Source organism: Sinohyriopsis cumingii, chromosome 6 (genome assembly GCF_028554795.1).
Source record: "Sinohyriopsis cumingii isolate HCF-2022 chromosome 6, ASM2855479v2, whole genome shotgun sequence".
NCBI classification, from domain to species: domain Eukaryota; kingdom Metazoa; phylum Mollusca; class Bivalvia; order Unionida; family Unionidae; genus Sinohyriopsis; species Sinohyriopsis cumingii.
In genome coordinates this window covers 97,600,229-97,617,934 of record NC_142966.1, presented here as the reverse complement: position 1 = coordinate 97,617,934, position 17,706 = coordinate 97,600,229, and the positions used below count along the sequence as shown (strand labels likewise).

General features: G+C 35.4%; 1 protein-coding gene across 2 annotated transcripts in view; it reads left to right on the top strand.

Moving 5' to 3' along the window:
- The window catches only part of LOC149797515 (uncharacterized), a 61,575-nt gene extending 50,517 nt beyond the window's left edge, over positions 1–11,058 (top strand). For both annotated transcript variants that reach the window (XM_089962355.1, XM_089962356.1), the window contains exon 8: positions 5,942–11,058. In XM_089962355.1, the coding sequence (XP_089818481.1) occupies positions 5,942–6,235 (294 nt within the window). In that variant the 3' untranslated portion in view covers positions 6,236–11,058. The remainder of the gene's footprint in view (positions 1–5,941) is intronic.
- The last annotated feature ends 6,648 nt before the right edge of the window (positions 11,059–17,706 follow it).

Sequence of the window (17,706 nt, the reverse complement as noted above, 5' to 3'; positions counted from 1 at the left end):
TTCGTATATCGGAAGAATTAAAAATCCGGGATGAAATTCATGGAAGTCACGAAATCTGGTTTTTACTTTGAATCTTATCCCGGAGATAAAATATATTCGATATACACCAATAATCGGCAAGATAAAGCTAAATGTGTTATTCTCGGGTCTCCATATATCTCTTTCTATTTTTAACACAAATGGTACATTGCAGGGAAGATTTTTTGTTTCTACCTCGGATGGTATATTAATACGCGCTAATTTTTCAAGATTAGCTGACGATATTGTTGTGCTAATATCGTTAATTTTTGTAGTTGCGTCAAGAAGTTTCGCATTTAAATCTCGAATTTCTCCGTCGTACAACGATATATCTATCTTTTGACGCGCCAAATCACGTATCGTGGAAATTTTCTCGTTGATTTTGGTAATATCATCGTTGATTTTTCTTGTTTTCTCGTTGAGATCGTCGTGTGATGTTTTATCGCTTTTCTGACTCATTACGGTATTTATCTCGGTGATATCGGCGAGAATGTTAGTAATATCCTCGTTGATTTTTTCACTTTCTCGCTGAGATCATCGTGCGATGCTTGATCGGCTTTTTTCTTTGCTAGCTCGTGTGCGGCGGAGGAATTATCGCCAAATATTTTTATGTCCTCGTCAAATTTTTTGCTAAATTTAGATAAGGTATCGTCAAGTTTTTTAAGATCGTTATTTAGCCTGTTAAGTCTCTTTGTCAATCTGTCCTGAAGATTGTCGTGTAATGTTTTATCGGCCTTCAGAAGTAACGTTGCTGATAGCTCGCTATCTCTTTGTTCCATATCCGCGATATCAGCCTTCAGGGGTAACTTCGCTACAAAATCGGCGATATCAGCGATGGATTTTGATACCGATTCTGATAGGCGAGTAAATTGATCAATACGATCGTTATATTCGTCCCGCCTGATTATATCGGTTATTTTCACGTTACTTGTTTGTAATCTTCCTTCTTTGTTCTGAAAAATGGCAACTTCGCCAGGATCTATCTCTGACAGCGACAGAAGATTATTAATATCATCCCTTGTGGCGAACTTTGATAGATCGACGTCAGCTACTTCCTTCTTCCTGTAGAGGAATCTTCCGTAAATATCAACCATGATACTTATCTGCGGCATATTCAAATACGATTTTGTGATATGGACCAGATGATTTTGAAATTGCATCGAGGACGTTAATTGATTCAGGACCACATATCGGTGGATCCATTAGTGTCTGCGTCGGAAGTGTCGAATACCAAATTGGAATATTTAACTTTGACACGTAATCGATAAATTCTTTTGGTGGAGCTAGTCCGTACGAGTCAAAGTAAACAACTTCGCGAGGATTAATCGCGTAGGCGACCCAATGTGTACCAGGGCCGGTATTTGAATCGAGATTTATTATTCCTGTCTCGGTGGAATTTGGTTTTTCTGGTAGTTGATCCCGCATAAATACACCTCTGAAAAATTTTATTTTTTTATTTTTTGCTTCGCTGAATAAATCTAAATTTGAATAGGGCGTGCTAATCTTAGGCCGGATCCGTATGGGGGCGTCTTAGATAAAGGCCGCTTCCTTTTTTTTTACCGTATCGCCCTCCTATTTTTTCTAGCAGTTTTTGCCTGCGTATCCAGCCGCGCTTGATGCTAGACCGGTTGCTATCGACGGGGCAATTGCGGCTAATAATCCGGGAATAGCGGCTAGCAAAGGGAAAAATCCGCCTGTTTTGACCATATCTCTGATGGCACCTATACTAAGATTTACATGAACACCGGAATTTGCTGATTTGGCTTTGGTAAAACGTCCATGTTGATTTTTAGTTAGCGATAGTTTGTTAGGTCCGCCCTGAATTTGATCATTTTTCAGAGTCAATTTCACACCGCATCGCTTTGCTATCGCTGACTGGAGCTTTTTTACCTGACCCTGGGTCAGAGTTGCGCTGACGTGTTCGTATGGCATATTAATATCGTTTTAATCTAAATTTAGAAACCTTTGAAGCTACATTTTTTCGACAGGTGCGTCGATGACTCTCATTCTACCGCTGATGCCTTCCAAGATCATTGTTCTATCGCTGAGAATAACCGCGATTACTTTATGTAAATTACCTCCCGTGTGAATTCTGGCTTTGAAATGGATATCAACGACGGATTGCTTTACCAAATCAAGATGCTCCAGGGAAAAATAGTAGATAGGATAAAGAGTATTAAAATCCAGCTGTGATATTTGTAATCCTGTATCGATATTTTGATCGCGACCCATAAAACACAATAAGCGATGATATGCGCGAGCCGTCGAATAATTTTCAAAATCAATTGATATTTCCTCGGATGGTTCTTGTTGGCCATTTACTCTCAGCGACACATTTGTTGCTTGGATACTATCAAATATCATGTGACTGTATAATTGATGATATCTTTCGGTACGCAAAAAAGCGATAAAGATATGCCTAGGTGCAGAGGTACCTTGCTGCGATGCAATTCGCCATGTAAAATCACCATTAATATCGGTATTTGTGGAATCTGTTGTTGTTGTCAGCCACGACATAACAGATTTACCACCCTGGTTCATGAACGATAATAATTTTTCTTCCTCGATTATTGATGGAGTTATCGCTGGCATCCACAAAGTAAATTTAAGTAATCTTACTATGCCGTTATTATTCGCGGCATCATTGGGACCTATCACGCCAGTAGCGTAATCGACAGCACCTTCTCGCCAGATAGCATCGTTGCTATTTCCCTTTCTGACAAATGTAACGGTATGTTTTGCTCCGTAGATGGTTTTCCTGAAATGTCTACAAAATCCAAATATATGGGACAACGGAATAGCACAAGAGAATCTTCTGCGACCTCCTGCTAGCGTGAGTTTTCGCGTGGCAAATCCGATATTGTAATCAGGATTAATATTAATTATCATGTTTTCGACATTTGTAGGAGCAGCAGGAGCGGCGCGATCGTTGGGTTGTCTGATGATAAACGGCCTATTATCGGGACGATTAAAATTATCTTTGGCAAACATCATGCTAGGGCCAGCTGATCTAGTAAAATCATCCGAGTATCTAGCTAGGCCTATTATCGTCGTTGCTAAATCAACATCATTGGTAATTGACTCAATCTCTCTTCCGTCGATCATATAAGTGGCGCTTTTGAATAATGCCATAATGCCGTTGTTAACAAATCCGACTCTAAAATCTGCTACATAGGCGGTATTATCTGCTTTAACAACTTCCCCGACAACTTCGATATATGCCTCAGATGGGAGAAAATATCTTGTCGTATCGTGAACTTGAATTTCCAAGCGATTAGGTGTGTTTGGTTCAACTGCGTCGTACGAGTAATACTGGAAATCACGCACGGATGTGTCCTTGCCTACAGGTTCGTCCATGTCGAATACCTCATTTGACACTTGTGCGAACATTTATTATTAAGAATTATCGTCTAAAACGAAGACCGCTACCCGATATGAAACTTGTATTTGCAACTTCCTGTGCTAGGTCATTTATTTTTTTATTTGCTGCGTCGTTTATAGCTTTACTGACATCAGCGGGCATTTCACTGGTGCTAGGTAATTTGACAGGTTGCTTTTTTTACGCATTAAATTTGATATTTTGCTTTTGACAACATCGAAGCCTTTACTGGCCAAATTACCAACGCCAGAAATAAAAGTCTCGCCGATCTTTCCTATTGCTTTTGATGCAATTTGCTTAGCTGCAGGTCCGATTTTAGGGACTACTCTTGTGACGAAACTTTTAACAATGTCGCCGAATCCGTTGCCGTGGATGTATTTGTATACAGGCAATCGAGAGTTAGCTACGCGGACCTGTCTAGGTCTACGTTGATGTTTATGAACTATCATGTTATTTCAAGTGTATTGTGTATTGTTTTAATCGATGAGTTCGTCAACGAGCTCTTTGTAAATGTAGGAATTAATAACACCACCGCGAAATAATCGCTGGCAAATATCGGAGGCTTCGTTGATTATTTCGGAGGAATTGTTTCCGGCTCGCTTTCCTCCTATTAATACCTCAAGGCGAGATACGTCGTTAACAACGCTGTCAGGACAAATAGTATATCCGCTTCCTGTTTTTGGTTTTAGTAATTGCTCAATTCGTTTTTTGTGTTCATCGACATCCTTTAGAAATTTTAAATATCCATGATCGTACAAATTCATCGGCCTCCTTAAACTACCAAAATAAATTAACGCCGGCCAGGTTCCTGGTCCAATTGAATTAACGAACTCTTTTCGTAAGAACATCATTCTATTTCCTAGAGAATAGTCCGAAGCAATTTCCAATCTTGTAAAATCATCTTCGAGATTATCAATATGTTCTTCTTTCAAGTATTTATCAGCAGATATATTGCTAGAATCAGATAATCTTCTCAAAAGAGTTGTAATTTCATCCTCAGTTAATTCTTGAACTTTCTCGCTCCCATTTTTTTCTTGGTCGCTCTCATCTTTTTTCTTTTTTTCTTTCTGAGGTTGAGTTTTTTCCTTTGGTCTAGCTCCTAATTCCTGTGGTCGAATTTCTTCTTCAAACTCCTGTGGTTGAATTTCCTCTTCAAACTCCTGTGGTTGAATTTTTTCTTTTGGTTTTGCTTTTTTCCGTGAAGATTTAGGTTTTCCTCTTGTCGGAGGTTTTTCCTTATTATACAAATACCTTCCACGTGCAAATTCCAAGAATCGAATATAAATCGGGTCAGCATTCTTCGCCTGGGGTAAATTAAATCTAGCTCGGAATAGCGTATTATACCAAATACCTCGTTTATTATTTTTTTTCATTCCTTCCGGTGTTAAATAAGCTTGCTTATTGCTGAAAGAATCTTCCGCGAATGTAGCAAATAAAAAAATATCATCATCACCAGTTTTTCTAAATTCATCAAATTCTTCAAATTGTTTCATCAATGATTTCCAACCGCCATCGGTAAAGTTTTTCCTAATTTCCTCGAGAAACATTTTTTTTATAGTAACTTTTTGACTTTGTGCCCGCGGTGGTCTTTGCTGTATTTGTGCTGGCAAATCCGGCAATATTCGTGTATGTTCCTCAATGTCTCTTAGCACGGGAAGAATTCCGCGTTTTCTGATATCCGGATCTTCAACGTCACCAAGTAAGACTCGCTCGGTTGATTCGGTAACTGGCTTTAATAATTTCGACGATAATTCAGCGAATCCCTGCTCCGCGTCTTCGTATTCACGCACATTTTTCTTGAATAATTCTTTTGCTGGAATAAGTTTCTTTATTGCCGCTAATTGTTCTCGCGCTAATCTAGCAGAATGCGGTTCTCCAACTGTACTAGTTTTCGAGCTCATATTATTTTTAATTATATCATTTTAATGTGACGTAAAATGAACCAAAGCAGCCCACGCGTGACAACAAAAACAAAAAATTATCCCGCCTAGTTTATTTTCTGTCTCGGATACTATGTTTTATGACACACTTGGCATACCTACCTGATGCACCGAGTCTGGAATGCGCGAAAATTAGTTATCGTGGAAGGCCGTAAAAGTGAAAATAGAGGCTTCTACGGAGAAAGTTCGCGTAGGAACGTTTATTTTGCTTGGAAACAATGGTCTGTTAAACTTCCCTGCTGCTCACCGAGGTCTTAATTGGGAAAGGAGAAAAGTATTGTTGATAATAAACCTAACGACGATAGATCCAAACGATATCAGTTCAAAATTTCAATCAGATGTAAATGTGACTCGAAAAAAATCCACCTTTATCACCCAAGGTGTTAAAACATCGTACAAATTAAGCTGATCCGTAAAATCGTAATTTTATTCATTTTGTTTATTTTTACCATTCCTTCTTTAGACGGTCGTCTTTATACTTCATCATATGATATGAAATCATTTTTTTTGGTTTAGTTATAGGTTTGTTCGTTTTTATCATATTTAACAGTTTGTGATGATAAAATTGATCGTATCATTAATTGTAATGCTATTCTATTTCTAGCTTTTGCGTTCAGTCCTTATCACAGGGTTGGAAATAAATGAAAAGGACATGCCTAGCCTCTCTAGGTATCTGATGGGCTGTGTGGAAATATGTTGGAAGATGGGGATGCAGGAGAAGCCAATGCATCTTGACGTAGAGGCAGAAAAGGAGCGCGGTTCAGAGAGGGTGTTTGATGCTGACAAGTTCAGGACCTACACAAAAGCTGGCAAGAAAGTTGATTATCTTGTCTGGCCCGCATTGTTGATGCAAGAAGGAGGAGCGATACTCTCAAAAGGGATAGCACAGGGATGTTAAGAAGCGAAAATCACTTAAGACTTGTATTACATATTTATAGATAATATCTCTGACCGGGTGTAAGTTGCTTGGAAAGTGTGAACTACGTCCCTCTTTGTTTATCGCCGTTCAGTGTTTTGTTTGCAAGCTGAAGTAAAGGGGCATCAATATAAAGATATCGTGATTCCTAACAGTATTCTTTATTAGATCAAGTATGTACAACTGAAAACAATATGTATATTTTACATTCTTAAAGACAATTATTAAATTATATAACAGTGCTGTTCGAAGTAACTGTGTTTTATCTCATTATTAGGCTTCAAGCATTAATCATCGACATCATCAAAATGTTTTGCATTCAGTAGCAGACATAAGCAATTATCATCCTCTCCCAAATACATTTTCTTCATTGCTACAGAAGCTTTATGCTATATAAGTACGAATGTATTTAAGCACAATAATCATTAACCTACATATAAAAATAATAAAATTATATCGACGTGTCTTGTGTATTACATTTAATGTACAACAACTTGACTTGACTGACAGTTGTATGTTATTTACATGCAATTGTTTTATATTACTGTAATAAACTATACCACATTACGAAAATAAGTCAGTGATTCATCGCATAACAAAACAATTCGATTCATATCTTTATGTTTTAAAACGGGGCCCCGAGTGGCCGAGTAGTCTAAAGCGCTCTCCGTTACGGATCACTACCATCCCACCTCTGTCTGCGTGGGTTCGAGTCTCGGATTCGGCTAATGTGGGTATGTGAGAAAGCTTGCCAGTAGCTTCTCGTGGGTGGGTGGTTCTTTCTGGGCTTTTCCCGGGTTCTTCCTCCACCATTAATACTGGCCGCCATGTATAGCCTATCGTGTGATGAAAAAATGGCGATAAACCCTACATCATCAACAACAAAACAACATGTTTTAAAACAAGATATCAATTCAAATAAGTGTCTAAATCAAGCAGTAGACAAAAACTATCATTGATAATCAAAACTGTATAATTGGATATTTTAATCTATAGGAACTATTGTATTAATCTTTAAAACGTTTGGTGTATTGAAACCTGAAGGACGTCAGTGTTGTATAAGATGTAATTTTGTTTCTTACAAATAATATAACTTTCATTTCAATTGCGATAGTCTTACTTGCCCAAACAAGCTTTCTTTTATTGAATTTGCGGACTATTATAACCTAGTTCCTCTTTAAAGATGTTACATCTATAATTCAAGTCTAACTAGGTTAATGTGCTAAAGGAAATATTGTCCATTAAGAGCTGTTGTTACTGGGTTTAGAAATGGGGGATCATTCTATGAAATAGTGTTATTACCGTGTTCAGTAAAACATATTCACGGTAACACACATGTTATTAATAAATTCGGATGAATACCTTAAGCTGACATGATACCTATGCTCTTTTAAATTGTTATTATTACTTGTCGATTGGCTTGAAATATGTAATTGCCTCACATGTTTAACACTAGATAAATGATGACACATTAGATATGTACATATTGACCGACTGTTTCGAAAGGAATTGTTGTCGGGGCTCCTGTTCAAGTACACCAGTTCTGATTTTGGTAGTGTAGTGTAGTTTTGATGCGTTCTACGATATTTATTACCCTTGTAAACAACTATGGTGGATTGCTTAATTTATGCTGGCCCTTATAAATATGTCATCGGGGATATTTATGCTCCATAAAGACATAATATAATGAAGTTTATACTGCTTAACTTCAAGCATTCAAATTCTTTGAATATATATGTAAATTGCCATCATTGTAGGTATAGAGACAAGTACTATTCCCAAAACAATTTGCAATATCTGGTTCTTCTAAAACAAGACAGAAAAAGTCTACTTCACGTGTTCGGAACTATTTTTGTGTGAAATTATGCTACATTATACCCGGTAATGTGGAACATATGAAAGCATTATTTTTATTCTGTCCCATTGTTATCAGGAAGTAAAGTCTTTAAAAGGATACGCAGTCATTTTAAATGGCAGTGCTTTACACGCTCGTAATTGTTTATACAAGTTTATTGTTACAACAGTATGGAAACTTGTGCATGCTTGTTCGTATTCATCATTGCACATTAATCGTTATTTAGGAGTTGAACAATTCATATTTTATCAAGTATTGTTGGTGTAAAAACTATAAGATAAATTTATCGAAACAGTATGTACGTGGCTTTAGGTTCTGTTTATGATATCAAAAGAATGAATATTAAGATTACGATATGATATCACAGTCTGTGTAATTTTTCCTTGATTGAAATTGCGTATTAATATATGTTTGTATATACTTTCAGTTAGCTACTGAAATATTTCTATGAGTTTAATCTATTGTATATTTCAATTCCACATTTACTTGTCATTTGTATTATTGTATTTAAATGGACGTATTTTATGGTTTTTCCATCATCTTTAAGATATTTACTTCCAAATGTAGTCACGGTTCTTCTCTTATGCATATTATTCGGACATGTACTTATATGGATAATTGAACTTTATTGTATTTCTCTTCTTCTCTTTTTCTGTTTCTCTCCAGCCAGTCAACACTCTTAGCATAAGAATGATTAGATCTCAATTTATATCAACGATGTTGACCACCTAGAATAAATTATGTTAACATAAAAGCGCCGTCAAAATGAATAATGTTTTATCTAACCTAGTCTCCACATGCGTCAAGCAAATTGAAAGTGAGTGAACTTCCATGATCTATCATATTGATATTCGATATTCTGTGGCAACCATACAGTGTCATCATATATCTTATTGATATTCGATATTCTGTGACAACCATACAGTGTCATCATATATCTTATTGATATTCGATATTTTGTGGCAACCATACAGTGTCATCATATATCCTATTGTTATTCGATATTATGTGGCAACCATACAGTGTCATCATATATCCTATTTATATTCAATATTATGTGGCACCCATAAAGTGTCAACATATGTCTTATTGATATTCGATATTCGGTGGCACGCATACAGTGCAATCATATATCCTATTGATATTCGATGTTATGTGGCAACCATACAGTGTTATCATATATCCTATTTATATTCAATATTATCTGACACCCATACAGTGTCATCATATGTCTTATTGATATTCGATATTCGGTGGCACCCATACAGTATATTCATATATCCTATTGTTATTCAGTAATATGTGGGACACATACAATGCAATCACATAACCTATTGATATTCGATATTCTGTGGCAACCATACAGTGTTATCATATGTCTTATTGATATTCGATATTCGGTGGCACCCATACAGTGTCATCATATATCCTATTCATATTCAATATGCTGTGGCACCCATACAGTGTCATCATATGTCTTATTGATATTCGATATTCGGTGGCACCCATACAGTGCAATCATATATCCTATTGATATTCCATATTCTGTGGCACCCATACAGTGTCATCATATGTTTGATGCACACTTTGACTGTTAGTACACATATCTAAGAAAACGCTTGATTACATATAGTCATCAAATTGTTTAAGTAGCGATTTTATATATCATCCATATCATTATCATGTCTGAGAAAGCTAGATAAATCAGGCATCGATAAGGGGCTAAAACTAATTTAAGGGATAATCGAAGTTAGGGTACCGCATATGCTAGAGAAATAGACAGCAAGCCTCACAACTCACGCAAATTTACGTCCCACTGAAGAAAAACAAGAACACTAGCAACCGAAATCATTACGGAAAAGCTTACAATTCTTAAAATATGTTGCTTGTTGATGCTAAACACATGCTTCTATAGAACTCCAAACCCAAGAATGTTGTTCGCAATGTTCACTTTATCCGTCCGCAAAAGAAATGTATTACTGATGGTTAACTTTAATCATTGTTGCATGCAAATTTGTATTAATTTGACACAACCCACAATATGAAGCATTACCATCTAAATTTGGAACAACCCATGCAAATCGAAGGTGTAGTTGTTATATACAAGATACAACGAACATTGGATATAAGGAAATAATTCACTCGTCAATTTGAAAAAAATGTATTGTCGCCACTGGTGAATATACAATGTTTCACTTCATTCGTGAAATCTTTTCATAAATCTACTAAACAATAAAGTATATCAGTTTAAAAGACAATTCCATACCTTCGATGCATTAAATTATTTCGTTCGTTTCAGTAGTACTTAATTCCTAATTAAAACATATGGAACTTGTTATAAGAGTAAGCAGATAAGATGTAGGTATTTCTTATTTAATTAAAGTCAGTACATTACAAGAGGTACACACCATCTTTCCTTTCTACATCTCAGATTAATTCGTTCCCCTTACAATTGTTTCATCAGTACCGTATTATTAAGTTATTCCGTGTAATAAGGACTAAAGGTTAATGAACGTTCAGAAAATAATACATTACAGTTTAGAAATATACACTTATGTAATGATGCCATAAATTATAAGGCATTGCTTTACAATGGTGATTTTGTAATACAGTTCACTATTAAACAGTAAAATGTCAGCTTAAAAAGGACCACTAACGATATTAAATGGCTTCCATATGAACGCTATCTTGAAATGTTGCTTAAATTGAACATTTGCATGTATTATTAGAAACAAAGAAATTGTCAGCTTGTCCAGCTCATAGCCTTATGGTACGCTCTCGTTCCTATTCAAACAGTTCTAAATCTTGTCTGTAGCGTTGTTAATTGTACCTTTCATATAGCTATTTCATTTCAAGTTACAAAAGTATGTTAAACAAATGTTTTGGTAAAACAATTACGCCGATATTATAATGAGGCATATTGCGCAATAAATGTGGACATATTTTCATATGCCTTAATTATTTTGTCTTTGTTAATTCATCGTTATATTGTATTCCTTTCTCGCTGACACTATGTATTTTGTTGATTACATGTTTCAAAATACGTTTAAAATGTTGAGACCTTTACATGACTGCAATTCTCTCTGTAATAGAATCAGCAAATGATTAAATCCCATAGAATAATAGAAGATCCCACAAAACGCTTTGTTTATTCAACGTGAACCGAACGATATAATTAAGTCTCATAGCCTTTAACAAGGACGTTGAATACGTTTTCACTGTACATATTTTTTACTCTGATTATCCATATTTCGTACAATACTGTATAATCAATAAAGAACTAAAACAATTTTATAGCTTTTGTTTATACAGAAATAAACAAATTGAGAAAATTGCAAACGACTCTGTTAAAGGTAATGCTATAATTCACTCCGAAACTTTGATGTTTTCATTCTAAGAGTACACGCTTTATTTTGTTACTTATGGATAAAGACGTAAGTAATTTGAGGGATCCATATATTTTGATATATTTAGAAATAAACAACTTATATCACCTAAGCCAAACTGCACTGAAAGCATTGGCTTTTAAAAACATTAAGTCTGTCTCACCGTTTGTCATAAATTGGTTAGATGTACATCTTTTAACAATCGATAAATTTAAATTCAATGACAGAGTAGTTTAAACACTTTCATGTTTGCAATCAAAAGTTTCAAATAAGATACCTTCATCTTGGTATTCGAGAAATTAAAAGGTTTCTATAACATCAACATTAGATTTTGTTGTGAGTACAGTCAATATATAGTATATCCAGAAAACATTACAATTTTATTAGCTTCCCCATTTCTACATAATTCAGACTGTAACACTAATAGTTCTAATCTATCTTATCTGTTTGTGAACGAAAATGTTATATCGTACTGCATGACTTATTTAGCCCTATCTAATCTTCCATTCATTTCAAACATCTTAGAAAAGGTTGTTCTATCCCAGCTTGTATCTCATTTAAATTCAAATAGTCTTTTTAGGCAATGTACAATCTGCATATCGCCCTTGTCACAGTACTGAAACAACTCTTCAAAACGTAGTTAATGACATTCTCTCTGCGTTGGATAGCGGAAAGACTACAGCCCGCACACTCCTTGATTTGTCTGCAGCATTTGACACAATAGATCATTATATATTACTTCACCGTCTCCAGCATGTATTTGGCATTCATGATACAGCCTTACTGTGGTTCAAGTCCTACTTGGTCAACAGGACACAAATTGTATCTGCAAAGGGAATACACTCCAGCCCAGTTGATCTATGTTGTGGTGTTCCACAGGGGTCTGTTCTTGCACCTGTTCTCTTCATTCTGTACACTCAATCGCTCTCAAGTGTCATAGATCATCATCCAGTGTCTCACCAATTATTCGCTGATGACACCCAAATATACAAATATAGCCACCCAACTGAAGTTGATGCTACCATCCAAGGTGTAGAGAGGTGCATTTAGGATGTGAAATCATGGATGACTTGTAACAAGCTGCAGATGAATGATGATAAAACTGAGGACATTCTGATCACAACACAAAGACTTTCTCATTCACATCCTTTACCTCAAACAATAAATATCAGCAACGCCAACATTAAATTCACACAATCAGTACGAAACCTAGGTGTTACTCTGGACAGTACTCTAACACTGCACCAACATGTCATGAACATATGCAAGGTTGCATATCTTGAGCTGAGACGCATCAGCTCAATTCGCAAATATCTTTCAGTTGATGTCACTAAAACACTTTTGTGTTCATTAGTACTTTCAAGACTGGACTATTATAACTCAATTATGTCTGGTTCATCTCAATATCTACTCCAGTAACTTCAAAAAGTTCAAAACACAGCTGCTCGGATCATACTTAGAGTACCACGATCAGAGCACACCTCCCCATTGCTCAGTACCCTACTCTGGCTATCCATTCGATCCAGAATCAAACACAAAATTTGTTCTCTGTGCTACATTTCACTGTCGGACTCCAGTCCAACATACCTATCTGACCTCACCCATGTGTACACACCAGCAAGATAATTACGCTCCTCTTCTGAGAATCGTATACTCATTATTCCCACTATGAAAACAAAGTCATAATGACAGCGTTCTTTTGCATACCAGGGCCCAACGACGTAGAATGAATTGCCCACTGAACTTAGACACAAAGACACAGTGATCACATTCAAGAGGGCTCTCAAAACCCACTAATTTCGACCGCAAGAACAAACTTAAATACGTAATAATGTTTCCTAACGGAAATATTCTCAGCATGTTTTCTATTTTATAATGTTTTTCTAATTTCGTGTTGTTTGTTTTTGTAATAATATGATTATGTTTCATATCTTATAGGTGTTGTCTAATGTTGTAAAGCGCTTAGAGCTTCTAAAGATTAGGCGCTATACAAAGTCTTCATGATTATTATTATTATTATTATTATTATTATTATCCTATATTTATGAATATTTATAAAATAGTTATGATTTATCTACACATTCTTGTGATGTTTCTGTTTCTCGCTTAATAATTTTCAGTCCATTTAGTAAGACATGTTTGTCATAATCTAGTCATCTCCTAATTTTGTGATAGCACGAGGAACAATTCGGCATTACCATGCTTAACCAGACGAGGCATTTATTCGATCCGTTGAACTAATGTTTCACAATTTGTAAAGCACTACTGTTTTGCTGTGTTGCTATATCCCATTCAAATATTCAGCGCAAATATCGTGGTATCATACAATGATTGCGCAATTTAGGTATTACTACCAATCAAAATTTTGTCTCGACCGGACAATTGTTGCAAGAAATAGTTCGTCAAGTTCTTAATAAATGGCGAAAGAGCTATTCAGTAAAACGTATACTGATCTGTTTAGAAAACCTAAAACTTTATGTTACTATTTATATTCCCATGGCAGGCAAGATTTATTATAGGATAGAGATAATTATCACTGATATAACATTTTTAAACTGTAATATCAGTATGTCCAAAAGTATATTTTAATCATAAAAAAATAAATGCAAATAGTATGTGCAATAATTGTCATAAAAAACTGAACTGAAACATAACAAAAATAAATTTTAAAAACTGAGACATTAATTATATCAGTGGTTCTTATGTGTACTGCATAACAAGACTAGTGCTTTGAGAGAAATCCTTGAACAATCTAAATATATTAACATGATTTCTGTGTACAGTGGGTAGATGAATAATAATGATTCGTTCACTATTCGTTATAAATTTATTTCCTGCAGCAGGGTAGGTAGCCGTGTATCTACATTTAAGTACAAATACAAACAAGGAGTACAATAGAGTTAATACAAAAATTTACACAAATGTCATGAAAATATTATCTGTAGTGATACATTATCTACATACCTTATTAGAAATGAATCTTCAATATAACAACTAGCTTATATTTCTTGTAAGAGATTTATATTCTACAATTAGTACTACATATTAACGAGAGTTGCTCTCAATAAAGACTTAAAATAGACTGCTCATACAGAACGAAGAATAGTGGGGGTAGTAGTTTTCGCCAAAATGCTATGCGCGTACTATTATGATGAACACTTTTATTCTTTCACTCACTCCACTGACTACCTACTTACATATACGTGCTACAGGGTGTTTTCAGACGATCTCTATCTATAACCCGATTCAACTGCACAGAGTAATGCTCGCTCTCATAGGCTGTACTGTAAACATACATAGGCAAGACTCTACATACAACATGTATAACCTTCATATCCATTATAACACTGACTGCATTTGACTAGAATTTTATGCTTCAAGCATTATGAATTAGATATCCTGAATTTGGTTCAATTTAGTGTATACTGAATATAATATGATATATTTTACTTGAACATATGCATGATCTCTTAATTTCTTTCCATTTTGTTACCAGCTACAAGAATATTAGATGGTCAGTAACGGTTCACTAAATAAGAGAGGTGAATACATATAGTTTGGTTTTAACATGTTTATTCAATTAGTAGTATGTAGGATATTGCCCGCATTCATAGATTAACTTTCGTTTCCACGATAGAGTTTTAAACCGGGTCCATTCTGAAAAATAAATAGAGGTTCATCAGTCAATTTATATTCAATTCTTGCGCTCTCTGTACTATATATTTCGCTGCATGTGATACACATATACAGAAACATATTCAACTGCATAAAGGGAAATATGCGAAATATATAAAGATCGAATACTGCACACTGTTGTACACATGATAAAACCATTTTGAATCCTACATGTCCCCACTTCCCATCTCAAGAAAGCCAAAGACTAGCTTGGTTGTTATCACTAGTCCAAGAGACGTTCAAGTAAACGCACCATCACATGTTATGTAAGTTTCCTTAGAATTTGTTTTCCAATTGTATATAAAATTAGGATCTCTTCATAATATTAAAATCAGATGTCGGTGTCTAAATTCGTGACGAAGATTGCTTCCTTACTTTTATTTCTGACTAGTTTAACAGCGGTTATGCTGTGGTCCACCTATATGATATGAGAGTTCTCACAAAATGTTCAACTACTTAGTGTTACAAAAATGAAGAGGCGACTATAACTGAAAGAAATACTTCTATAACGAAACACTCATGCAGTTATGTTTGTCTTTGCAGTGATAGGAGGACATTAATAATAGGGACGATAGTGTGTTTCATCAAGGGAATGTAGAGGAAATCTATAAATAAAATAAACAAGTTGAACAAATTATGTGTATTATTAATAAATATAATGTAGTTGTTTTGTGCAATATATAAATGACTAACATCTTTTGCAGAGAGTACCTTATATTGAAATGCACGTGCTCTGTTGAATATTAGCCAAATTATAGAGTTTAAAGTCAAATTTAGATGCCGGCTTTGTACCTATGCAAGCTACGATCGATGCCAGTAAATTCTAATATTCCAGCTATGTGTAAAATTAGGGTGTAACAGTGCCCATGCATCTAATGATTCGACTAAATAATTGATCGCATGCACGCTCGATCCATACAAAATACGCTTTACATGTATCTCCATATAAAGCATTACATACGGATGTCGGTGAATGTAGTGTGCGTGTATATACCAAACCGTCTTCTTTTCTTACACTTCATATATGATAAGATATAAATATGTTTGTGAAAATGATGAGTGTACATTTATACCCTTTTTATCTTTTCACTATTAGACCTAAAGGGATTAGAAGGGTGGTAGAGCTTGTAGTTTAACTCATATTAGGATGATAGGTACGTTATAGGGGATTATGGGTATAAAGGGAAGATTTAGTTTCTAAGGGATTTCACTTCAGCATCTTCTTTTTTAAAAATATCCTCTGTGCGAGTACCTATATGAGCTGGACGTTACATAAGCGAGTCTTGGTCAGTCGGAGTAGCTGCTGGTTAGTAGGCATGCATGTTCGTCAGCCAAACAGCCTGATGGTTAGAATATGTCGGGGTTGGTCAGTATCGGGGCTGGCGATTATCGGTGAAACGTTGTGTCAGATACTATGTGTACTTTTTAACAGTACATTTCGTATACGGTCTCGTAATGCTAATTATATGGATATTTTGATATTATATTTCTTCGTGTCCCTAATTTCGAATGTATGAACCAATGGTACGCTGTCCAGTTTCAAACTGACATTCTTAATGTTAGTTTGAATTGTCCATATAATGGTACATATATCCTTACTGTCCCTCTATACTACAATCAGAAACATGTAGTTTCTTTACATCCAGTTACCATATCATAGTTAAACAGCAGTCTAGATAAAATTGCGGCGATAATGTACATGCACAAAGGTAAATCATTAAATCTATTTTTAGACCGCCTCGAACTGATCCTAGTTCTGTTGCAATCCTCATATTAATCGTAACTAATACGTAGAAATAAACCCGGTAGTAAAATAGAAAATACATTTCCAGGCATAAAGGACACACTGGGAGTACAATTGTGCAGCTTTAGTTGATAAGACCTCTCCAGGGCGAGTTACTCTCTCTCTCTCTCTCTCTCTCTCTCTCTGGTTGCCTCTATCAGTTAAAATAGTTTTACTTCGACGCGTCAAACATTATCATAGTCGGTACAAAATACACGATAGATTATTACCCGCTCGGTACAGTATTATCATGCAAGACCAATATGATAAGAATGTCATTGTTAGATTGTAACACCAAGCCATCTTGAGAATTGAATATTTAATATCATCATCAGATAATGTATGTTGTTGGTTCCACAACCTATATGTAACGATTGTGCTAAGGTTTTCATCATTAGCATACAGTCAATCATTAATCACACGTCCTACAAAAACGCTAGAATTAAATGATAAGACCGTTTATAGGGTGATGAGGAAGTGCTAATATAACTAGTTTATATTTAAGCAACACCATCCCACTGGTACAATATTCCTACAGCATCGTTTCAAAATAACACGAAACATGCAGTTATCATCATGAATGACATAACCGTAACAATGTTGTCTCCCCTAGGCTCTATACCACGCCTAGTTTACCTTAGTTTAAATGTTCCGGATATGAAGAGTAACCTCTAAATATCATTTAGCCAAAAGATAAGCACAGTCGACCAACTTGTTACACCACAAAAACGGGTATAAGAAGTATCCACTGAGA